Source organism: Vidua macroura, chromosome 7, assembly GCF_024509145.1.
Source record: "Vidua macroura isolate BioBank_ID:100142 chromosome 7, ASM2450914v1, whole genome shotgun sequence".
In the NCBI taxonomy this organism is placed as follows: Eukaryota; Metazoa; Chordata; class Aves; order Passeriformes; family Viduidae; genus Vidua; species Vidua macroura.
Window position 1 is genome coordinate 21,056,432 of NC_071577.1, and position 27,147 is coordinate 21,083,578.

At 35.9% G+C, this 27,147-nt stretch overlaps 1 protein-coding gene across 12 annotated transcripts in view; it reads right to left on the reverse strand.

Moving 5' to 3' along the window:
- Positions 1–27,147, reverse strand: part of MYO3B (myosin IIIB) — a 226,599-nt gene that overhangs the window by 153,919 nt on the left and 45,533 nt on the right. For 11 of the 12 annotated variants that reach the window (XM_053981864.1, XM_053981863.1, XM_053981862.1 and 8 more), the window contains one exon: positions 10,640–10,705. In XM_053981864.1, the coding sequence (XP_053837839.1) occupies positions 10,640–10,705 (66 nt within the window). Of the gene's footprint in view, positions 1–10,397; positions 10,521–10,639; positions 10,706–27,147 lie in introns of those variants that run through there. The other variant, XM_053981873.1, reaches the window with a different exon arrangement.

Below are 27,147 nucleotides of genomic sequence, written 5' to 3' on the forward strand. Positions count from 1 at the left end.
TGATGAGTGTTAGCATAAGAATTATAGAAAATTCTGCAAACTTGCAGAAGTCTGGAAGAGAAAGGAATCAGTCAGAGTTAAATGCTAGCCATGGTACCAAAGTTCTTTCTGTGAACTAATGCAATACAGATGAACTGGTAATGAGTAAAGAAATACATCCTATTAAATTAGCATAAAACAAAGTACCATACTAATTTATAAAATTGAGATTTAAGTTTGGAAAAGCCATCACCCAAGCTGAATTATTTTCTGCATCATAAAGCTGAAATAATACCATTCAAACAGAAGAATGATCCAACAGGATAAGACTGCTTGCAAGTATCCTCTAATTAATAATATTAAATCATTCTATTCCTCTTGCTCAAATAATAATGATATTGACATTATTTGAGAATGGCAGAAAAAAAAGTGCTGCAATTCAGCATATACCTCCCTTCTAGTATCTATAATTTTATCAAATTATAACCCAAGATTAATTTATTTGATGAGATGCATATTACATACTTTACAATTTCCTTTCATATTTGCTGAATAAGTACCTAAGTACTTCCCTTGCAGGGTCAAATACACAAATCAAGACTATCATTTTAGCCAAAAGTTCAGTGAAACTTAAATACCTTCTAGAATTTATATTCTAGTAATAAAAGTAACACTGTACAAAATTTAAACTACATTACAAAAAATCATACATATTAATTGATTTCAAATACTACCAAACACATTAGCAAGTAATTAAAGTTTAGCCTCACCTCAAAGACTTTACTGAAGACTAAAGTCTGGTCTTAAAATGATCCTGAAATATCTTTGAACATAACTTTAATAGTTTAGATTCCTGAAAACCATTTTGCTAACCTCTTCTGTACATCTAGTCCAGAAAAGAAAGTCTAAAATGTGTTACCAGTTTTGGAATTGTTTTGGTGAATTTTGCTATAGGCTGGAACTGTAGCCTCCTGATAGAAACACTAAAGCAACACAACCTGCTTTATGTCCATCCCTCTGAGCGCAGGGCTATAAATACCAGTCCTTCCCCTCCAGGAAAAGATCCATCATTTGCCTTGAACAGGTTCTGACAATCTCCCCTACCCTTTTTCTTTTTTGTAATCTGGGAGTTTTAAAAGTCAATACACCCACACAGACAATACAATCCATGCCAATCCTGTTTAAATTCATGTTTCCTGAGAAAAAGGAAAAAAGCATTTGAAAAGAAAGACAACATTAATCAGGAAGACAGAGGAAAAGAGAACAAAACAATAAGTGCTATGCATTATACAAATTCACAGATTTCTGGCAGGTATCTGAAGTGGAGATTTCAGTCTGAAAAGCTCATGCACTCATGATTTTTACCATTCTATCAATAATTCCAACTTTACAGTATTTATGTTTTATTGTTAATAAATAAATGCTCTTGTTAAATTTGATTCCATCTAGAGTTTTTCAGTACTATAACTGAATGCAAGTGAATCTACATCATAGGATCATGGATAGTTTGTGCTGGAAGGGACCTTTCAAGGTCATGTAGTTCAAACCCCCTGCAATGCACAGGGACATGAACTATATCAAGTTGCTCAGAACCCCGTTCTACTTGACCTTGACTGTTTCCAGGGATGAGGCATCTACCAACCTCTGTCAGTGTTTCACCTCAACACAAAAAACATCCTTCTGATATCTAGTCTGAATTCACTCTCTTTTTGTTTAAAACCATTATCTCTTGTCCTATCACAAAAGACAGTTGCTTTTCAGATAATAATATTAGAATTTAAATGGATTATTTTCAAAAAATTACAGTTCCAGACAGAGTATCCTGTGTTTATCAAAAGTGTGAAGAACACACAAACCTTAGACCTGGTGGTATGCAATTATTACTATGAATTCTCTGAGCTGTGAACAATGCACCCACAAAGACACTCTACAGACAGGATACAGAAGTTGCATGAGAGTTTTTCTATATACAGCCCCTAGGTGAGACATCAAAATGTCCAGGATACTGTACTCATTGTGGAAGCTTAACAAGAAGAGACATTTTTGAGAAAAAAGTTCTTAGCTTCTCTCTAGCATGCCTGAAATGTGAGCTTTTTAGGTCTGGCAGATGTTTTAATGAGCACAGGTAAATTCTGTGAAGGAGGTGGTCTTGGAGATCTTTTGGATTATCTTTGCTTCTGTGCATAATCCTGCCAATCCCCCACTGACCATTCACTTTGTGTGCATGCTTCTCCTTTGCAACGATTGATGTTTATCTTTGTTTCATCTAAATGCAACCTTCATCCTCTGGCAGTAGGATATGCAGTCTGTGTTCACATAGGATTTCGCTTGAAACACAACCAAAACTTTGTTAAATTGCAGGAGGACTAAGTTAATGACACAAAACACATCAACATGATTCTGTGATCAAACTGTCTCTGTTCCAAGCTCAGACAGCGCACACCTCCTGTTGTGCCAAGTTTGTGCCTGCATCGGAAGAACAGAGTCCTTTCAGAAGGTTAACGAGATGACACAACAAACCAGAGAGCTTGTAACTAACAGCTGTGCAAGGGTGAGGGAGAGCTGCTTAAATTCATGTCTGTAACTTCATGTGCGAGCACTTCAGCTTCAAGGAGAAGACTAACAGGAGAATGAACATTTCCACTGGAGTCCGTTTAATCCATCAAGTCAAATGGCAAGTTCCTAGCACTTTCTAGCAAGTTCCTAGCACTCGTCTCACAAAATCACAGCAGCAGAAAGATCAGGCAGGCCATAGGGAATTGAAGTATATGAGGCACACACCTTCCTTTGCCTCTAAACAGCAAAAGTTTTGACACAATCACTTCTCGAAATTACCCCTTACTATGTTTCAAATGCAGTCAACAGCTTGCAGCTTAGTCACTGTAGTTACTGAGGGCTCAGTCTGTACTCAAATATTCAGTGCCAATTTGGTGTCTCACCAGGCTTGCTGTGATGGAATGTAGGATGGAAAGCTGTCATGTGACACTGAAAACATAGCCCTTATGTTTCTCAGTGCATATTCATTTGTCCTTATTCCTCTCTATGTAGAAAAGGCCTATTGATATTCTGCTTCTACACACAGTCAGTTCAACTGTATTGCTTTTAGTGTAACAGGAATGCCTGCTGCTACTGCTGCTGTTCTCAGTCAACATCATCTGTAAAATAAAAATTCTTGGGCCACCACCTAAGTGCTAATGAAAAATGATGCATCAGACTGCCGGTGTCACTGCAGGTGTTCAATAAGGTGTCATCATCCTACTGGAAGCAGTATTGACACTATAATGCTCTTCAGAAAAAACCAAATATAGACTATCAGCTCTTACAATACTAAAGCCTGCACCAAGGTGAGAATTATCATGTTTTCTACTGACCTGCACTCTGACATAGAATTATAATGTGTGGAAAAGTTAACTATATGAGTGTCTGAGTTCAAACTTGCCAGTAAATTCAGGAAGAAGATATATCTAACATATATGCCAGAAAAAAAGAAATCAAGAAGTAATAAACATTCAGTAATGTCAACATTTGAAAGACTACAGTAACAAAACAGTTTTTACAATTTCCCTCATCATAAAATATTCTGAAATTGGTGTGTGCATTGTACAGGTGAAATACAACATAAAAAGCCCTATTAATGAAGGATTTGTTTCTGAGGAAAAAAGAAAACGAAAACATCTTCAGCTTCTTATCTGAGCATTCATTTAAGACCAGTTTGAACAGTTAGCCCAGGCACTGTCAAACATCAACCATAGAGCAATTATTCATAAAACTAGTAAATGTGCTGCACCTGCAAATTCAGTCAAATTGTTTGGCTCGTGGAAATTTAAAAAAAAAGATAAAAGAAAAAGGTGGTGTATTAGTTTGAATGGAGAAAATTGACTAGCAAATCTACTACAAGATGGGTTTCAAATAAGGTATGATGAAAGTATCACATTTAGCTCCCTATTTTTTGGATCTAATAGAAAGGCTAAGAAAGTAGAGATTGAAAAAGAAATAAAAATTGTATGTTTGCCTTGATGGAAGTCAATCCATTATCTAACTGGAAATTCTAGTATTTTCCATCATGCTTTCTTAGCTGAAAATTAATTCTCAGAATTCATTAGCGTCACTACATTAAACATAGGTTGCAGCCATTTGCTGCAATCTCACAGCCAGGCTCCTAAGCACCATTTCCATTCTGCCACAATTACAGGCAAAGATGAAGCATTTATTAGCAGAGGATAAGAGCAGCCTCCCATCCACACAGGCCCATCTGAGACAGCCTCTAAAAATTCACTGGCTGCTTGCACTCGGATGATAACATTGTTGGAATTGCTGGGTCTTGACAATGTAAACAGCCATTTCACAAGTAGCGAATCAGATGGCTGAAAAGGAGAGATACTTATCAGCATTCATGAGCTAATATTTACTAATGAATAAATGGAAAGAAACAGATTTCATAAGAACTGCAGTGGTGGTCTAAGTCTTCTGTGTGTTCTGAAATAGAAAAATAATTACTAACGTCACTCACTATTGCAGCCAAATCTAAGTAGAGCAGCAGCAGTTCTTTCTTTCAGAAATTCTCTTTCATTTGATCTATTATGATCTATTTGACCCCAAGTACTTTCTTTAAAAAGAAAAAATCAAGCAGCTGCAACTCTCATATCTTAGTTACATTATGATTTACTGCCACTATTTTGGGTTTTTTTTCAATTATTACATTTTGTAAATGCTACATTTTCTGATTATTTCTTATCTACTAGAAGTATATTGCTAAAAGTCATTTTGTCTCATAACCCAAATATAAAACCAGACATCAAATTACTATTTAATATCTACATGCACAGAAGATACATAGGTTAATATTTGGAAGAAATTATGACTGTGTATTAGACTCTATTAGAGCTGGGGAATCCACACAACAGCCTCTGGGTGACAGTGATATAAAGTCCCTGTGCTGTTCAACTGTTATCCATTAGCTAAAGTCCTCACCCCACTCCTCTGGGCCCTATATCTCCCTGCCACTCCCTGCCTCATCAGAGTGCTTTCCCCATCACCTGCTCCTCTCACAGCTCTAGACCATTCTCCCCTGCCCTCCACATATTTCACTCCTTGCACAAGTACCTACTGTCCAGCAGTGAGGAATCTTTCCAGGCCTCTGCTATTAGGATAAAAGAACTTTCCAGGGTTTTGAACCAGACTCCAGGTCATCCTGAGATGCTAAGATCCTCTTGTCCCAGTCCCAGAAAATAGTTACCAGACTGCCCTCAAAGATAAAGATGTTCTAGAGTGGTTCAGCTGAGGTTCTAGAGTGGAAATTTCCCAGAGGAAGAAGAGAAAGAGTAAGGTCATATCCTCTTGGAAGGAGGGAGTATTCTCTCCTAAGCAGGGAGAATGAGGTGTTTAGGTTCTGAGACTTTTTTTTTTCACTCTGCATACTTACCTGATTACTTACATCACAAGCTTGCTTCATGATGCAAAATTAATGAAATCAAGACCATGACCTCATCCCCCTGCTTAGAGAAATGGAAGGACAGATACTGACAAACAGGATCATTTATGACCACACACTAGGTCAGAAACTTTCAAGGAAGGAAAAATAACAATCTCTGAGATTTTTTTAGCTGGTTAAAATGCTCAGTAACTAAGAGTTCCTTCAACCTCTGAAGCACATGTAGCTGTGGCAGGTACTGGTCAGCCAAGAGGTGGAAAAGACATTTCATTAACTACATCTGTAATAAGATGCAGGAATGTGCCTGCTTCTCTGACACTTCCCTGCTTTCCACTTGCAGGCCTGCCCAACCCCCACTGCTGCAGGTCACTAGTTTGCAAAAGTGAACTAAAAAACTGTGACAGCTTTGCCAACAGCATTTCTGTTTTCAGTCCTAATTCAGCAGGACTCACAGGATGGGAATAACCTTATCTTCAGGACTATATACAGCTGCCCCTTTGCAAAAAGTAAATGCTGGGCACTAGGGATATGTGTGTAGGTTAAATAGGTCTCCTGTCTTGCATGGCATCCCATGAAAAATAATAAGAATTTTACAATCAGATATCAGGATGAAAGACTGAATTTATGACAAAGAACTCAATCACCACATGCATGGTATAAATTCTGATGGTCAGAACACATTTATAACATTTTTGATCTGCCTTTTGGTAGCAAATGCTGTAAATTACTAATCCTCCCTAAGAATGAGACAAATACTCAAACACTGAAGTGTCACCATCACCTATTTTCTTAATAAATCTTCTTTCAGTTTAATGTTCAACATCAAGCACCATACAGTATAATTTAGAGCACATATCTGAAACATAACAAAGATTCTATCACACTGAAATTGTAAAATTAGGTGTAGTAAATACCTTTACTTCTTCTAAATCTTCAAAACTTAGAGTAGGTTTCCCAGCCTTATTTGGGCTGAGTAAGCAAAACAATTTCTTTTGGCTCATATACATGGTTTAGAGAACAAACAACAGAAACGTTATGGAGTTGCACCTCTTGCAGCTCTTTAGCATGGGTCTGACAGTTGTTCATGTTGAAATCTTTGAAATTTTACCAGTGACAACAGAAATACAATCAGAACCACTCTAGGGATCTCAAAACAACCAAATACATTTATTTATTGCATGATGCAATTTATGAATAGCCTTCCACCAGGAATGGGTCTGCTCTATTTCTTTGGTCTCTTCTTGAAGGCCCAGAAAAACAAAAACCCTTCAGAACCATGTACAACTGAAGCTTTATGTTTTGCATGTGTACCAGATAGTCTCCCTTAGGAACCTATCCCACTTTGACACTATGGCATGCAGCTGATTTGAGGCAGGATTTTTACTACAGCTACTGAAAGCTGAAGATAACTGTATTCATTGTATATGTCCATTCCTATGTTTAAATACAGGTGTTTCATGCAATGTTCAAAAGTGGCAGAGATCTTTTGTCAGGTACTATAATTTCATATTTCAAGTTCATCTGTAGATAGATTCTGAGAGTCGACATCAATGAATGAAATGATAAAATGTACAGATTTGGTGATAACCTTACACATAGGAATCTGTATCTTTTTGACATTTGGAAACCTCAGCCTTCCCAGACACTGTGAAATTAATAAGTTATGTCAAATGCATATCATGTTCTCAGTGAAAGAATTGTAAAATATTCTTTATGTAATATGAACAGAATGTCACTAAACAATTGCTTAGATTGTGAAAAAGCTTCAACTGCATTCAGATAAGTTAAATATAAATGGACCACTTAAAACATCTATAATCTAGATGATCTATTAAGTGAATAACTCTGAATGTAGACTCATCAACATAAAATTCAGCTTGCTAAGCCATGTTTAAATTAAGTACAAAAAACTGAGTTTATCAGGACAAAAAATTATCTTTGTACTTTATTTGCAATGTCATTGCCAGAAGCTACATTCTGATGATAAATGTGACCATAAATCCTTAAGTTCACATTTTGACTTTGTTACTTCCTGAATTTCTTAATTCTTTAATTCCCTCCAGCTCAAGAATGACTAATTAATTTGAAGAACTATAATAGCTCATCATTGGTTAAATAAATTTAAAAGGAAAATGTCTGTCTCTGGAGATACCACTACTAATTTTAATTAAAATTACTGTTTTGTGATGTAATGTAAATAAAAGTCATTGCATTCCTCTGCGACAAGAACATATTAACTCTCCTATTTATCCCTCAAGATCAGTCAAGCTTTAAAGTGCCAAGAAAATTATTTGTCACTGCTGTGGTAGTTTACATGGTCTTACAGAAAAGGTAAAAATCCTATTGATATGTAGATAAAATAAAGGTAATTAATTATTTCTCACATGATGAGTGGAGAGCCAAATTTTTCATACACAATCACAGTAGTATAGATGAATACACATACATATAACTTTACTGACCTTATGTCAATAAAGTACGCATGTGCTGCCTGTATCTCATAGATACCAAATACAAAATTAGGCTGTTGCCAGAAATGAGAGCTGAAATTGTGTCTTTGTATTTTTTAAAAGCAAAACATCTAACTCAGATTCACTATCTTCATTGTAAAAATTCTTATGGGAATAACACATTACAGTCTTCATCTCAAGTCAAGGTCAACAGAGCTGGGAATGGAAACATAGATTCACCAAGCAAAAAAACATCCTGACACTGTCAGTTCAGATTTTGTAAACATTGCATCTGACTAAAATGCTGCTGCAAAATCTTCATCTCTTGGGGTAATAGTATCATAGTTAAAAATATAGACTTCATTCCTGAAAAATATATGATCACTATTTTAGCAGCTTAAAGATTTACCAACAATGAAACTTCCAGCTCAGGACTGTTGTAAATCACTGTAGTATGTTAGAGACCACTTATAAAAACATGCCTCTTGAGACAATGGCATTTCAAGGAATTGCAAAATGGGGTGGAAAAAAACTACAGTGACCACGTTTCACAATCTTGGCATAAACAAAATTATTTCATAAACCAAACTGAAATCAAAAGCTTAGCCAAAGCTACATGCTCAGTTTTGGTCAGTACACAGGTCTGGCCTGCAACTTGAACAGATAAGCTTGTTATGCAAATGATGTTAGCATCAAGAAGGAGGTAGATAATGAAATTATTCAAAAGCTAACCACTCATCACAAGGGTGACAGAAACATCAGGCAAGGTCCTAACATATGGATAAAAGGCAGTATGGAATTTATACAATCACTGCTTTTAATTTATCATAACTAGGCTGTCACAAGGCAGGCATCAACAAATGCATAACTAATGCTTATAATTGAGCCAATTATCAGTAATGGCTAAAAGGTTTGCAGTTGTATGATCCAATGCTTCATTATCTAAATTTTTCTAGAAAATCCACTAATGTAAATCTAAGCCCCCATAAAAACATCTTGTAACCTCTGTATTGTAACAACTTTACTAACACATGCCCAAGAATAGAACAATGTCAGAGAGAATGCAATTTCAGTATTCTCTTAAAGGCAGCTATAACATTGGGTATTTATTACAATTATTGCATTTCTCCATGTTAAGAGAACTGTGTATGAGCATATTTCCTTATTTCATTGCGCACACCGCTGCAAAAATTAAAAGCAAGGCTTGAGAACCTGCAAAAGTTGATGATGAGGAAGTAATTAAGCAAAAGTAAATAATAATCTATATGATTAAGAAGATACAATTTCAATATATAAAAAACTCAAAGGACAAGATTAAAAACAAGTTTAGCCATAAAGTATTAACATCTGACTTGTTTTATGAACAGTGCATGTTGAACTAAATGACTGAACAAATGCTAAGAAATGTTTCACTGAGTTTTTTGTATTGTCCTAAAGCTCAGCAAGGACTTCTAAAAGGGAAGACACCAAGAAAGAAAAACTTATATAACAATGCTGAAGGTTAATGCACAATGTTCCTGACACAGGAATGTAATCTTATTTACCAGGTGCAGTGACTTTCTAAAGCGCAAGTGGAATATAATCCATTAGTGCCGGTCCCCCAGAATGTAGACTACAGCCTTTAAATACAATGCAACCAATGTTTTTTCATAACAGAATCAAATTAATCCACCACTTGATGACCCTTGTACTTAAACATCAATCTGCCATAGATCCCAATGTACCCTGCTGTGTAAACAAGGACATGCATTATGGAGAATCAGAGCTTGGATCAACCTGCTCTAGAGGATGTACTTCTGCTACCTACACTGAAGAGATTGAGTTACATTGCAGCAATAATAATAAGGTCCTTCCTCTGTAGATCAAACATTACACTGTTTCTCACCTTCCTGTCTGGTTAAAGATCAGCATAGTAAATAACAGTATTTTTCACAGATTACTAATTGAATTTACATTTTTATTTTCAACTTCTAAAATGGAAAGACATTACTACACAACTAGTTGAAAAATTTATCAGGTAGGGATATTTTGCTCTACAAGTAATTTGATACACCAAGGAACAGAACAGATTCAAAATGCAGATGTGCATATTTACAAACCTATCTTGAAAAGTCAGTTCTGATAAGTGATGTTATAATAGAATTCCCCACATTACACAATTTCAGCTGCAATTGGTTCCAATGAAATACTGAAGAATACTAAAAATCACTCATAAAACTTGCAGTAAGATTTTTGAATACAATGCTACCAACTACTAAACTATCATTTCCTAGTGTCACTGTAAAAAGAAGTAAAGCAAAAGCATATTTTAATTTGATGATAGCTGCATTCATCATGCTCTCCATATTATTGGTGCTCAAATAAATATATATAGCACCAATATATATATATATATATATATACAACCTACTGAACCTTACTAAAGTGGAAAAAGGGCAATTATTTTCTTTCTTATCTTTCAAATTCTTATTTTAAATTGACCAGCAGTCATTTTCACTAATCCTATTTTCTCCTCAACACAAAATTTCAATGGAAATCAGGTATATTTTATAAAACTGTTCCAGGTCCATCAAAATCAAGAGACACTCAAATGAAGAAAATTACATAAGAAGATCAAACTGTGCCGTAAAGCTTTCGAAAAGTGAAGCATGGTCCAGAATCTATGAAAAGAAAACTGTAGTCAAAAACATGCAAAAGCATTAACTCCATAAGAAAATTCTCAAACTGGCAGACATATGTCTTGCTGAATAGCTGTTTTTAAAAGGAAAAAAAAACTCACTGTGAAATGAAATGATTGAATCCTCTGCACCATTTCTCAGGATGTAGCAAGGTAGGTGGAGGGTTTCTGAAAAACAAAGATTTGAGTTTTAAAATGTTAATGTTATCTCACAGATCAAAGATGCTCCTGGTTCCACCAGGGAGAAAATGATTCTTGAGAAAGTAACAGTTAAATTGTCTATGTGATGCCTTGAGATGCCTGGTTGTTTTTTCTTGCTGTTGCTTATTCACTGGCAGCTCTCTTTTGTTGTTCTGCTTTTATGTCAATACCTTTGAAGCTGGTAGTCAGTACATCTCACAGTGTACTTCCCAACATGTTCCTTTCAATTCAGCCTGACTGAAAATGCAATATTAACCTAGCCAGCAAACTACTTTAACCCTTTGCCCAAGATCACTTATTCTGATCAAAACTTTTAAAGTATGGATAAGAACAACCTGTAGGATTTTTAGTCTGGGTTTCAATCTATATTCAGTTTGGATGACACTGTAAACTCTAAAACTGTTAAAAATAGATGCTATTTTTAAACAGACATCTAGCAGACAGTATTTTTATATTAAATAGTAAGACAGCCTTTGTAAAAATAATTTTTCAACTCTGGTACATTCCACGGTAGTCGACATAGAATTCCTTTCCCTCCTGATTTTTACTGTTACAATTTAATTACATAAACATACAAAGCAAGACCTATAGGTCATATTAAGTGAACAAAATTTTAAGAGGCTCAAACTTAGGAGGACCACTTTACAGCAGGAACTGATTATTATATATTATATTATATTATATATATTATATTATATTATATTATATTATATTATATTATATTATATTATATTATATTATATTATATTATATTATATTATATTATATTATATTATATTATATTATATTATATTATATTATATTATATTCCTCCAGAGGTTTCCTCTGCACCTTAAAATTTGCTAAGTACTGAAGCCTAATTTAACTTTTTTAAGACTAAAGATTTAAGAGGTGTTTTATGAAAACTTAATGATTTATCTTTTGCTGCATTTGAGGGTCCCATATTACTGATCTGGCAGGGAAAAACAATCACAGTAAGACTTCCTCTACAATAGAAACACACAATAATATTGTGGATTATATCACAAACCACACCATTTATACTGTGGCCACATTCCACAGAATAACACTGCTTGGAAACATCTCACAAAACAAAAAAGAAAATGGCATAAGCAACATAAATTAGTGCTGATTTGCTCAATAGTCACAAGTTTTTCATGCATATTCATTGAAGAATGAGTTCCATTGAACAATTACTCTAAAAAATGCAAGCAAATTGGTTTGAAAAAAATTGCAATGTGGCTTTGTAATAGATGGACCATTTTGTTCATCTGCATTTTTTCAAAACAAATTCAGCCAACAAATTACACTGCAGGATGACAAGTTTGCTGAAATTACTACGTTATTACCTTTCTCTTTTGCTTCAGAAGACTAAGGGAATACACTTTACTACATGAAGTGAAGAAATCCAGAATGTTTGAGATGTGTATTACTTAGCAAATTATTATTAAAGAAAAAAAGATATGATTGGTTATTTTCAATGACAATAACCTTTCATGCTTGTCTCCCCTTTACCAGGCTCATATGTTTATGCACATTACAGAACCTGATTTTTTTACAAGCATTAAAAAAAAAAAAAAAGAAGACTATTTCTAGGTATGCTTCTAGGAAAAACAAATCCTGTATTAGAGGAAGATAAACTTTAAAAATATCTTTGTCTATAATAAAAATGGTTACCAGTCCAGAAATCCCACATATGTGACCACTGCAAATAGCTTTAAGAAACAGCCAGCTGGGGTTAGTGTATGTTTCAGTCTTTATATTGCAGGAGTGGTACTCTATCAGACATTTTGGATTCTGATGAACAACCAGCTTCTATTATGCTGGGAAGTACAGCATATTTCCTTTTAGAATTATACTAGCACTGCCTACTGAATATTTACATTGAAGTTTTGAATTTCATTGCAAAGTAATTTGCTTTTTCAAAAGCTCAATTACTATTAATGAAATATGCAGTTTTGTCTTTTCTATTCACAATGTTCCAAAAGGTTTTCCAGATGGTAACAATGGTGCTGACAAAAAGCATATGGTTTGGAGGCTTTGTTAACAATCTCACCAGGAACTTTCTGAAAAAAGATGCAGAGATACTTTACATTAGTTGCAGATGTCATGATGGAAACAGGTGGGATTTCATCATGGAAGAACAGACCAGCAGAGCACATGCCATTCAGGAAATAGTTTGTCATTTGCAGGTTAATGATTAATGGAGAAAGCCATCTTTTCAACCATACAGAACATGTTTTATCTAACAAATTCCTAAACAACTAAGCTCTCACTGATAGCTACTCTCTTTGGCTGACACAAATCAACACAACCAAGGAAGTAGTAACTACAGATGTTATCCTGAACTTGATACTTTGTATTTGTTGGTAGAAGATACTATGGTTTTTCTTAGGGCTTTTGTAGCAAAATCGTTCACCTCTGTACTTAGACAACTATAAATTGATATTTCAGGTACCCCATCTGCAAAATTGAGCTGATAAACAAAAGCAGAACCTTAATTCATTAGCATCTGTAAATTACATTGGTTTCCCTTGGTGAAAAACATTACCTCAGCTACAAAATAAAAAATCAGTCCATCCTTTTCTGGCATCATGTGAATAAATGATTTCCAGAAAGAGGAATAAGAGCATCAGCTTCCTACTTTCACTTTGCCTAAGACACTAGAAACTGTTTTGTGGTGATAGCAGAAAACACCACTGCTTCCATGGCACCTCTGGAGGGGCACTTCTGCAGTAAAGACTCTAAGTTCTAGGGTAATAGGAAAAGGCAGAAATGCAAAGGTAACTCTAAACTTTTTTCATAAGTACACCTGGTCTTTCGCAGCTTGAAATTAATAATCCATGAAGATACCTGTAATTCATATCCTGAGTCATATCGCATTAAAGAGAAAAGGTAAAACAACTCACATGCATCATCAGATGCTAAACCACAGAGAAACATTTGCCTGACCACTTCAGCTCAAGGATCAAACTAGGGCCATTTTGGATTCCATTCTGTGTTAATTCCATTATATGGAGTTTTGTGGCTTTTGTGTACTTGCACCAGCCAACATCATTGCATTTCACTAACACCTGACTATTTCTGCAGCACTCAAAACACATTAATAGAAAAACTAAAAACCTACCTCTTGTTAACTTTCTGACATAACTGAATCTACTTTTTTATTATAAAATTAGAACACTCTGCATGCAATCTTCCAATCATCTTTGCCACATGTACAAGAAGCTGAAGCACAATGCAGTCTTATTTTCTATTATATTTGATAGAAATTGTGAGAAGTAGATAGAAATATTATTGGGAAAAACGGCTATAATTGGGTTTGCTTTTTGAAAATGTCCTCTTTTGATGCAAGATGAGTAATCAACCATTTATTTCCCAACTTCATCTATTTTCCTTTAGTTCTTTCTGTAATTCCTAATTAGTCACAGAACTACATGCTCTATTTCCTTCCGCAAATGCGCTGCCCTTGCGAGTAGTTTTTTTCTATCTTGCATTCAGTGCTTTCCACGGTCACACTAATGCTGTTTTTCACTGGGAGTTTTGCTTCAGCAAAGAATGCATGGTTGAGACTGTACAAGATGCCCATACAGGGGAACAGTGCTCCTTCTAAGGACAAGAAGACATTAGCAAGCTCATCAAGCAAGAACTGCTGCTGAATTCTGACTGATACACACACAGCTGTATGCTGGAAATATTTTAATCTATACAGCTTTATGTATTCCCATCATTCAAACTGCCTCCAAAGTCACTGCCTCCAAAGTCACAGCTGGTGAGACAAAATTGGTCATTTTACCACAGTAAGGCAAATGATACAGTCCAGTGAGCACCACTCATCCTTCACAGGTTAAACTGTGAACCTAATTACAGATCATGGACAATAGCTATTTGTTGGTAATGAGAAAATAAATATTTCCATTTATGATAAAATTAAAAAAACTGAAAACACATCTACTATTTTTAAAGTACTTCAGTAAACATATATATTTTGCCAACAGAAATCACGATAGTGCCTCCAATTACCAAACTGTAACTGATCAACCCACCACATTGTTTCTAATGAGAAATTAGCACATGAACAACCAACACCTGTCACCATGTACAGGCTCTGACAATCACTACCCCTCATAAGCATCTTGTGAACTATTCTTCCAGCCAACTGAAGAGACTACAGTTCTGTTGACATTTTCCTAGGTTTATACACAGCTAGTTTTTACATAAAAATACACTTTTCAGGCATATTTCAAAACACTAAGTGAAACAGCCAAAGGACAAATTCAACCATATATAATAATAATAATTCCTTACAAAAGAAAAATAATTATTTTTATTAAAATACATTAATAACTGACAATAATTAATACCATATAAATTCTCACACAAGTTAAAAGTCCTGCTGCTCCAGAGCAGGACTCTGCACCTTGGGTAATCCTCGAAAAATAACCAGGTAATTCTCAAAAGGGCTTAGAAGATTTCCTGATACACTTGGTTTGTGGCCCATTCAAATTAATAAGAGGTGTTCACTGATCTGAAAGAAAAATTCAGACCCTAAACACTCTCCTATTCATCTGTCTCCTACTAAAGTCCACTGAGGTTCAACTGACTTGAGATTAATATATTTCACCAAATTATTAATTTGGTGAATTTTTAATATATTTCACCAATTATTAATATATTTCACCAAAGTCCACTCAGCAGGAAGCATTGTTATCAGCTCTGTGAAGTTAAGAAAGAAACTGTAGAAACTTGCAGAAGTGGAGACTCAGTACAGAATCTTCCCTGTATATAGAGACAGGCCTTTGAAATTGCTTTTTAGGTCAGTGGAAAGATGTCACCAATTTGAATGCTGTTACATGGAGCCTCCATGGTTGGGAGCCACAGCAGCAATTGGCTCAAGAGACCACAAGATCAGAAAGAACACAGGATTTACAGCAAAACTGGAAGCTGTATCAGAAACATGGGACTGCAGCAAAATAGCTCCAGGCCTAATGCAATTGTCTGACAATTGAGTAGATCTAGGGGACTCCAAAGGCAATTGAACATCCTCAATATGCCAAGAATTCTGCAAGTCTTGAAAGTATCAGGCACCAATCTCCCTTAAGTCTTTTTAAGAAGAAGACCTGCAAGCGTTGCATTCCCATGCCTATACATACAACAAGGCATAAACTGTATCTTAAGACTGTACATACCAAATCACACCATATGAGACAACTGGAAAAGGTAGTAGCTACTTACAGCATCTTTCATTTCTTAGGACTCAGCACAATTACATAAAGCTTTCTTGGGCAAGAGAAGAAACTAATGCTAAATCATAGTACTCTAACTATATATAATCATAGAATACCAAGTTGGAAGGGACCCATCAGGATCATTGAGTCCAACTCCTGGCCCTACACAGGACATCCCCAGGAATCACACCACATGCCTGAAAGTATTGTCCAGATGCTTCTTGAACTCTGTCAGGCTTGCTGCTGTGACCAGTTCCCTGGGGAGCCTGTTGCATTGCTCAATCACCCTCTGGGCGAAAAACCTTTTTCTGATATCCAACTTAAACCTCCCCTGACTCAGCTTCATATAATTTTCTCTGGTCCTGCCACTTGTCATGAGAGTGAAGAGATCGGTACTTGCCCCTTCCCAACCCCTTGAACCAATGCTGAAGGCTGCATTGATGTCTCCCCTCAGCCTGCAGACCTCTGTCCTGGCTAGGAGGCATACAAGAGACTCCCAAGGTGACATCTGCATTATTTGTTTGTCCCTTGATTCTTATCTAGAAGCTCTCAAGCGTGCCATTGCCAACTGCGAGCTCCAAATATTCTATCCTTTCCATTACATACAATGCCACCCCAATTCCCATCTCTTCCTACTTGCCTATTCCTCCTTAAGAGCCTGTAACCATCCAACAGAGCACTCCAGTCAGAGGACTCATCCCCCCCAGGTTTCAATTATGCCAGCGACATCAAATCTCTAGGACTGGGCCAAAGCTTCGAGCTCCTGTTTGTTCCTTCTGCTGTGTGCACTAGTCTAGAAACATTTCAGGTGTTGTACTTTGTAGCCAACATCTCATGAAGCAGATTGAGGGATCCTATGATTACTCATTTTCTCAAGTTTTGGCACACTGTCCCATTACTCATCACTGGTATTTTCCTTTGGTACGGCTGGTATTTTCCTTTTCCCTCTTTCAAGCTAAAGTTTAGTAAGTGAGTCCTTGCTAGCTCTTTTCTCCCTTTTCTCCCTCCCTTTTCTCTGAGGACTCTTTTTCTTCTGTAAATTTCTAACTCAAAAGTGTTAACATTCAACTTCAACAACCTCTCTTCTAGAATTATCAAAGCTATATATCTATTTGAATAATGTGTAAGCACCTTAATTCTAGCAAGGCTATGCTGCTTTAAACCAAGACCAAAATCTACTGAGGGAAAAGAATTGGTTAAAACCAAGCAGAATACAAGACATTGCTGCCTCATTACTGAAACAAAAATATTCTTCTTGCTTAAGTATTTTACTATCTTTTAATTACAGAAACAGAGTTATCTGATATTCCCTCTTAACTGGAATTTTCCATAGGCTATACAAAGTTACAGAAGTCTGGACTCAATCCAATAGCATACGAGGAATTTATATTGAATTGAAAGTTAAACAGACTGAAGGATTCTGATTACCTGGAAAGGTCAAGGGTAGTAATGCACTTTTTTGGCTTTGGTTGGGGTTTTTTTTGTCATACAGGCTCCTGATCTAGTAAAAACCAAACTGGATACCTGTTTTCCCTCTTTCTGAAGAGAATGATAGCTATGTAATCTATAACACATAAATACACATTTGCTTCTTTTTGCTTATGTTTTTACATGACTATTAATTTTGCTGTCACTAAGTAGGTGACTTAGCAAATTAACAATGAAATATGGGCTCAGCTGCAAAACAAATTCAAACCCACCAATGAACAAAATATCAACTAGCTCTTTAAAGCACACTTAAATCAAGATTTATTCACAAGTTTCCTGCTTATAATAGTTCATCAGGCAGAAAAATAATGAGCAAAAATAAAGGGTAAAAAGTAGTCAGTTCCAGAATTATGCACAATCTCCTTTTGACTGTCAAGATTCACTTCAAGCATTGCCAAAAGAGAGGTGCTTCAGGAAGACTATAAAAAGTCTGTCAAAAGAGGCTTTCTAAGAAACTTCCATCACATGAACAATCTGTGATTCAAAATAGTATGTAACTGATAAACACCACCTTTAAAGTAATGAGTACAGACAGAAAAAATGTGCTAAGCACACAAATTATCTTGAAGGTCAAATAATAACCTTCAGAAAATGTATTAAACCAAATCTCAGTTACATAATTTTTTAGTCCATACAAACAGATAGAAAATGAAAGAAAAAGTATTGCAAAGTGTTCTGCTTGGGAACATCTGGATTATCTTTGACTTTTTCCCTTGAACATTGCAATTCACAGGCCACTGGTTTCAGTCAGATTTGGCATCTGCAAGGTTTCATTAGCCTTTTTCAGAACATGACAAGGCATCATTTATTTCTGTCATTTATTCTTCAGTTTCCACTTTCAGTTTCTGGCTTCATTGAGACAGAAACAAGTGTTTCATTTCAGAAATATTTTTGGATGGAGGGGAAAACATACAGCGTTGCATTCCAATGGTCAACCTTCCAAGCAAAAATTCAGCATAATTGACTTATAATTTTGCTTTGTTATCTCATTTATTCACAGAAGTTTCAGAGGGTTAAAGAGGCACAAGCAAATTAAGAGCAATTGAAACAGGGGAAGTAATAGTAATTTTTATTTATAACCAGTTCTCATCTTAAGTGCAATGTAGTATTTTGCTTTTCTATTAAAATCATTGCTCTGTGAATTTGCAGAGCAGTAGAATGTCAGCTGCCAAAGAAATGAAAATAGGACAGCAATACTTCTGTGCCTGACTGAAATACATGTGGTGGTGTCTAGACACTACACTTCTGTAGCTGGAATATTAAAATACTGCAATTACACAGCATATTTGTAGAAATTTATGGGGAAGTAAAATATCTTCTTACATCTGGAAGTGAAAATCCCATAGATAAATTTCTAAGGACAATTACTGAATTGTGTGTGTTTCACACTCCCACTGTATATCAGCCTGTTTAAGAGGCCTGAGTAGGATACCTGCCTGAAAGCACTGCCCAGTGAAGCAGATCCACTCTTGGAAAGCTAAATGTTGGCTCAAGAAAGACACAGAGGGATGCTACAAACTGTTTCTTTTAAGCATAGGAAGATTGCCAAGGGAAGAACTAGACCATTTGGAGTCTGACATGGAACAGTGTACCACAGTCCTGTGCTCCTGCTGAGATCTCACTCTGCCCAGGAGGGCAAAGGCCCTGTCATTACATAGTGACTCTTATTTTCAAAGAGGAAGACACCTTCTTATCCTTCCATTTCACAAAGGTGAGCATTTTCTTAGTTGAGGCTCTACAGAAGTATAAATAAACCTACCAGTAACTCCATAAAAGAAGTTTATTACAACATGATTGATGTGGCTGGTACTGAACATGCAATTCAATCACTACACTCAGCAAAAGTAAGCATTTAAACCCTGCACTTTCAAAGGAAGTAAGGATCTTTTGGTGTTATGACTCAAACTTTACTTATGTTTTTCAACTTAGTATTGTATGAACTGGTATTATTCTGATAGCTCTGCCAGTCTAGTTCAGAAATAAACACTTGCAGAAGGAATGGTGGCCATTAGTTAATGGTGGCATATTTCCAATGAACCATTAGGAGGATCATAATAAATATTCTGAAGCAATAGACTGAATAAATGCTGAAACCTAAAGAAATGTACAACATGTGAAAGAGTACAATTTTTTAAAAAAAGGAATTATCATTTAAGGTAATATGTCTTCTGAGCAAGAGAATGTATGTGGAATGAAATTTATTTGTTCCCTCTCCTATTCCATCCAATAAGCTTTATTCTAAAATAGTTAAATTTTTCTCTGTTTAAAAAAAACCCAACCTGTGTGGCTTATGAATACCGGTACATGATAACCGGGGTGAAGTCTAATAAACATATATGAGAAACATGAAGGGTTTATTCATTACCAAAAAGGTCCCATGACTACAATTCAAATAAACTCTCTCTTAGGCAGAACTAAATGACAATAATACAGTAAATCAAATAAACTTGTAAAGACACGAATGTAAAACTCATGTGTTCCTTGAAACAGTTGGATAGGCCATGGAAAATATCTTGGGGAAAATATTGATTCATATAAGCTAGGGAATCTAGGAAAGGATAAAGGTGGCTAAACCACACTGAAAGTAATGATGGACATTATGTCCATCCTAATAATGGATGTAATGTGTAGCAAAGCAATTAGTGATGCAATAAGAGGCCAAAGAAACTGCTACAGAGCTGATCTATTAAAACATCATGGAACACATGAAGATCAAGGAGGTGATTTTTTTCTTTTAATGCAAAATTTAACCATAACCTCATGCTGAATATTCTATGGTAAGCTCTGAAAAGAAGGATCTCCTGGATAAGTTTAAAAATTCAGAGAAAATGAAGAATTGAAAGAAGCAATGGTAAATGACAGTCATAGGACAAGGGAACATTTTGAAGATGGGAAGCAGTACCTTGGCAAAAGGAAAAAGACAATGCCAAGATTGGGAAAAATATCAAAGTACTAACAAAGTGAGAAGAGCAAAAAGCAAAAATGAGGGACAAAAAAGATGATAAAGATAAACAAACCAAAATCCCCAAAGGCAAAACTAGGATAGAGAAGTAAAAATACATCTACAATAAAAATAGAGGGTATAATATGGAACACAATTCTTCCTTCCTTCCTCAATTTTCTCTCAGTAATTAATTATGAGTAACTAAGGTGATTACATACTTTTTAACATGACATGAACACTCAATTTTAAATAACACATAGAATGGCTAAACAAAGAAGAAAATTATACTTTCATCAACTCAGATCTCTGGTTTTGCTGCAATATAAGACTTACTCTGTTGTTTTTGTGTCTCCAGACAGTTCAAGCTGATGTTGCCTGCTCTAAAACTCTGATGTGTTTGCAAGCTGGCAACAGATCATGGATCATCAACTTGCCCAATGAAGCTACCTTACTGTAATTCAAAACATCTTTATCCAGCACTTGTATTAATATGTGAACAGTCTGATAAGAGGGAATCTGATATAATTATACTGGGAATGAAGTAACCTAGCAGTTATATTTTAGCTAATTTAACCAAACTAAACTTCATAAAGTTAATCACTTCAGTCAGCCAAGTAGAAAGATGAAAGATGTTACGATTATTTTTTTCCTATGCTCTCAGAGACTGTGGTGCTGGATGCCAAAGCAGAGATACCATCTCACTCAAAAGGAGAAATGTTTCTTTCCCCTGTCACTGTCCAAGCTACTGAAGAAAGGTTTGCTCAGAAAGAAAAGAAAAGTGGGTGCTCCCTTTCCAAGAGCCCAAGGGTTGCTTTGTTGCTGCTTCTGTTCTCACAGATATACCTTTCTTTTTTTTTTTTTTTTTTTTTTTTGGTAAATACAGATCGCATGCATGGCATCTCAACATTCATTTGCCAAGTAGATTAAAACGCCAGTCTTCAAGATCTTAGATATATACTTTACATCTTAGAGATCTTATATCTTAGAGATAAGCAGGGCTATGTTCAAGTTACCTCTAACTTTTTTTTTGGATACACTATAAAAATTTTGACACTTTTTCAATAAAGCAAATATAGACCTCTGTAAAAATAATTATATGTGCCTTGCAAAATTCACTTGGTTTTGATACGTTTTACCAGCTTTTTTTCACTCTTCAAACCTTTTATACCTTTATATCTGTATGCTTTCAGTGCAAATTTTTGAGGGTAACTAACAACACTAGACAAATTAGTACAGTAATTGTTTATTCAGACTGGCTAAGTAAGTAAACTATCCTGTTTACTACTTAAATTCCTCCTAAAACCCATATATGGATAAAGTGAACATTTTTCCCCACAGCACAGACTAACAAAGGCTGGAAAGGACCTCAGAAGGTCTCTATTCCAACCTCCTGCTAAAAACAGGATCATTTGAGTTCAGCTCAGGTTTCTCAAGGCTTTATTTTCTCAGGTCTTCACACTTCAAATTAATTTTCAGTCAATTTTCAGTAAGGACTCTTGAGTTATCATGGAAGTCAGCACTTTGAAATCCAGGCCTTAAACATGGATATTGCTTTGTGTCCCTACACGCCCAAGATCACATTTAGCCAATCATAAATACTGAACCTTAGCACAGAACCAACTTACAGGCCATTGCACCGGGCCTTCATCATTATTTATCATTTTCCCCTTCTTCTATTTCCTTTCTCCATTCCGTGCTTGCTATTTCTTCAAACAGCACTGTAACATTTGCCAACCTAGCATTGCAAAGTCATTTAATCTGACTACATTCCAGTTTGTTCATATATGAATTGTAGCCTCTCTGCAGAGAATGCACTATCTAGAATCTTGCCTGGGAGTCTTTCCTTGGCCTCATGAAAGTTGTGGAAACTTGCACCTCCTGTACGACCTCTTGGGAGAAGCTGCAGTACAGCAGAAATCTAAACGGCATTTCACGATCACGAAATAAACCCACTGAAATCATTATTACTCCCTGAATACTGGAGTTATAAAGATTTATGACCAATGCCTACTCCAATAAATATTTCTTTAAAAATTATATGAGTTCTAACTTATGACTATATCTCTGATAAGGAAGAAATAAAATGCAACAATATAAGCCACTAATTGTTAATAGTAAATGTGCAGATATGTGTAGTGCATTATTACTGCACTAATCATGAGTAATTATTAAATATACTGCATAAAATCTTAACATTAATCAAGCTGATAACTGCAACAAGCAAATCAATACCTTTCAAAGCCCAGCTCCTTTTCACCAAATATGTTTGCAAATAGTGTGATTACTTTTTATTGCATATTTCTGAAAATTACTTTAGAGAGCAAAGCACACAAGCATTTGGTGACTTTTTATTATAAAAAAATAACCAACACACATTCATTACAATCCTAAGGATAATGACAGTCTTTCTAGAATGTGGCTAGTATCTAAAAAGTTCACTTTCTCTTTCTTCTGCTTCTATCAGCCAGTGAATTAATTCCTTTATAAATATGAACATCAATATGAACATGCATGTGTCTTGCATGGGCAGCAATCTAGGGATAAAGACACATGCAAAAAACGGAAGATGTTTGACATGCAAGACACACACTTGTGTTCTGTTGAGTTATTGTGCATTTAACAGGTGGTTTTGCAGGGCCATTGGTGTGCAGGCAACTTGCGGTACTTATGCCTTGGAAATATAAGTTAGAGCTTAATGTTTGAAGGAAAGTAATAAAATTCTGTTCTGGTTTGTAGTGCAGTCCTAAAGAAGTGAAACTTCATTACATGCCATTAGCCTTGTGGGGTTCCAAAATAAACTTTATAGCCTATGTTTAATATTGGAGTTCAGTAGCCCACATAATTTATAATGAATTGAGCCAAGTAAATTAAATTAGATTTTTGCACGAACAAAAGATAATCTCTTCACATAGTTTGCTATTGCCGAATGAATAAGACACCTTGTACATTTCACAGTTCTAGAGGCTTTCATGGGACGTAGTCGAAAAACTGATGCCTTTTTTCTATTCAAAATAGAATATTGATGTTCATATTTATAAAGGAATTAATTCACTGGCTGATAGAAGCAGAAGAAAGAGAAAGTGAACTTTTTAGATACTAGCCACATTCTAGAAAGACTGTCATTATCCTTAGGATCGTAATGAATGTGTGTTGGTTATAACATTAAAGTTGTATGAATGAAAATTTATAGAAATGAAATTACTTTCAACCAAGACAGTGTTCCAGACTTCAAAAAAAAGCAACTATTTTGCAGTCTCCTCTTTTTCCTCCATGACTGACAGATAAGCTTTATCACCATTTCATATAAAATGTCTCTCACTAAAATTTAGTCACACACACAAGAGACTGTACGGTCTGAGTAATCTGCCTGTCAGCATTATGGCTCTGACACCACATAACTTTCCAATCAGAAAGCAGTTAAAAAGGGGAGTGTTTGCTACTGTGCAACAAAACTTTAATTCAAACATCACCTTTTCCAAATCCACTGCAAAAAACCAAACACTTCTCTGGACTAAGCATGAAGATGGTTAGATGGCACAAGAAAGACATGTGACACAACCAAAAGGTAAGGTAGGCTGACTATGGATGTTTGATAGCCAGGAAGTCTAAGGGAATTACTCATCCAGTATTTTCCTCTGGCAGTACTGAATACAAGTCTCTTGTGAAACTAGACTTTGATGCAGAGCTCCCCTCAAGGAAGTCTGGTGTGGGTACATCCTGTGTCCTCCATTGTGGGTAAATCCCATGTCCAAAAATAACACTGTGCTATTTCCAGCCTTTGTGTGTAGTTGCAATACTTGGTATTTGGGGGCCAAAAAAAGGAATCAATAAGGAAATAAATTTTCCTTCTTTCCAGTATTCAGAGAATTTAGCACAGTAGCTAAGGCTTTATTTGCCTGCAGCTGTTTCATAGGAAAAAAAGGGGGGACAAAAGGAAAAAAAAACAAACACAGGAGTTTACACAATTTATGTCCAGAAGGATCGTTTTAAAAGGGATGCAGAATGCAATTTTAATAGACCCTATGCAGTCTGCTTCATGAATGTTCACTTAATACCAGACCACAACATTCTTAAAATTTCAAGCAGAGAAACCTGCTCTGGTTACCTTGGTGATAAACTGAAGACAAAATAGCACATAATTGTTGCTGATGTCACTGCTCCCAATTGTTTCCAAGGTTACAGAGTACCTCAAATAATTGTGATGTTTCATTTCTAGACTGTATTTGAAGCCCATTTTCTGTTCTCAGTAAATTGTTTAGTACTGCAGGTAATCTATCTAAACCTTATCTATTAAGCATCAGCAGCCTCTCAGCAAAGTCTGGTAATGACGTAGGCTTATATGTTGAAAATATAGCTACCTAGTTGTTTACTGAGCAACTTGACTCCTAGACTATCTTAATTATTTTTATCCTAAGAATCTATCTCTATATTAATCAATCATAAAAACATACCTGAACATTAAATATCTCAGGGCAAAGCAGTATTATATGTGAGCTATCTACCTGAAAGGAAGCTATTTCCTGGGGTAAATGGTGGAAAATTGGTTGTAACTATTGTGAGATTTTCTCACAATCTTCAAACTCATTTTAAATGCAGAGCACAAGTACTTTGCTGCACTAGAAATAAAAAGCAACCATGCTACATCTTCTCCATTGCAATCTCCAGTTCACTGTGCACCATAGCATGAATCTCCTTAAAAATCAGTATGTACTCTGTGTAAGGATTATGCTGACAGTATTACTGCCAAAAGACAACTACAGACAATGCTGTTAACTACTATAATCCTGTCAAGAAACAGGAAGCAGTTTTGAAAGCACACTAAAACCAACATAATTTTAGTCTACAATAATAAAAGCAAGACTTGGTAAGTCAGCTCTATCCCCTAAATCTAGCTGAAACATATTTCAAATCCTCACTTCTGAAAGAGACAACACTAGATGTCCATCTCCCACCTCTCCTCCTGCTGGATGTGCCTTTCATCACATGACTGCTCTCAGACTGCAAAGCTTGACCTTGTCAGCAAGAAATTTTCCACTAGAGCAAAACAAAATGGCATTCACAGTATCTTAGCAGTCTGTTATTACTTATGCAATAGATTTTGAAAAATAATAATTTATTTTAGAAACTGGATGACTAAAACAGTTTATGCGCATTTAATGCACAGAATTAACTGCATATGGAGTCAGTAAAAACATCTGTCAGGCATCTCAGCTTCTACCTAGGGCTCAGAGGCAGTTGAGTGCAGCATGGAGAGTAACACAGAGAGCATCAGAAGTGATTCTTTTTTATTTGCTTAGAAAATGGTTGAGAGCTGAGCATGTTTATTTTCACGATTATTCGAGTTTCCTGATGAATTCATTTCAGCTGCATACATTTTAGCTCTTCTGTGTTCTAGCAACAACTATACTGGCAGGAAACGTTTGGTGAAACAGCCTGTTTTAAATAAGAACCAAAAATATACCTATAAAACAGTACTCTTCTATTCATGAGAAAGCCAGTTGGAGGAGAGACTCTCAAAGAATCAAAAATCAGAAACACACTGTGCAGACGAAGTCCTCCTTAACAGCTAAAACACTAAATGCTTACAACAGACTATTCAACAGCAAGCCACAGAGCACAAATTACAATTACTTGCTGAAATTAGGCTATTGAATACATACGAATAAAGAGTGCATTTGCAAAATCAAATTCTATCTGTAAATTGCTTACAAAAAGGAAGAGGAAGACAAAATCAATGAGAAACAGGCAGTTGTAGATAAGTTATGTGATAACCGAACAGTTGAAGGAAGGAAAGGAGGGAAATGGCACCAAGATGATTTAATTTTAGAGCTAATTCCCTACTGTCTTATGTAATATATAAAAATACTTAAAATATTCTACCACTTTCCCAAATATATTAAAATGTCATAAGGTAAATGGAAAACAGGTCCCATTTTGCTATGATACAGCTGCTAACTGCATACACTTCAATTTCTAGATCTACTGCCAGACTTAAAAGCCCAGTTATAGACGCATACGTGGTACAGTCTTAGAAATAGCTCTCAGCTTTTTAAATAAAGATGATATAATGAAGGTAAAAGTACTACAAGGTACTCATTACTCTGTTAAACCCTGGCACAGATCTATTTGAATCTGATATTCAAACCCAAGGATGCATTTGACTTTTTATCAATTCATATACCTGTTAGGAATTAATTAGTAATGAATAAGACCTGTACATCCTTTTAAGGGCTGAGCCCTTGCCCTGAAGTCTTTTGGCACTGCTGCATATTCTGAGACAGTGATTGTAACAATACTAAAATACCTTGTCCTCTTTGCACAAAACTGTTTCCCCATGGACTTAACACATGTACTGCCAAATCACACAAACACCTACATTCACCACTAGAGGTGTACTGCAGGGGTAAAAATGGTCCAGTCCCACTCAACATCTTCAATAGTGATGAGGCAGAGTGCACCCTCAGCAAGTTTGCTCATGTTCCCACCTGTGAGGAATGGCTGTTACACCACAGGGTTGTGCTGCCATCCAAAGGGAAGGAATCTCAACAGGCTGGAGATAACAGCAAACAGGAGACTCACAAGTTCAGCAAAAGCAGTGCAGGGCCCTGAACCAGGGTTTCTGGGGGCTGACCACCAGGAAAGCAGCCCTGCACCAGAGGAACTGGGGCTTCCAGTGGACACCAGGGTGAACATGAGCCAGCTCTGTGCCCTTGTGGTAACGAAGGCTGGTGGAACCCTGGGCTGCCTTA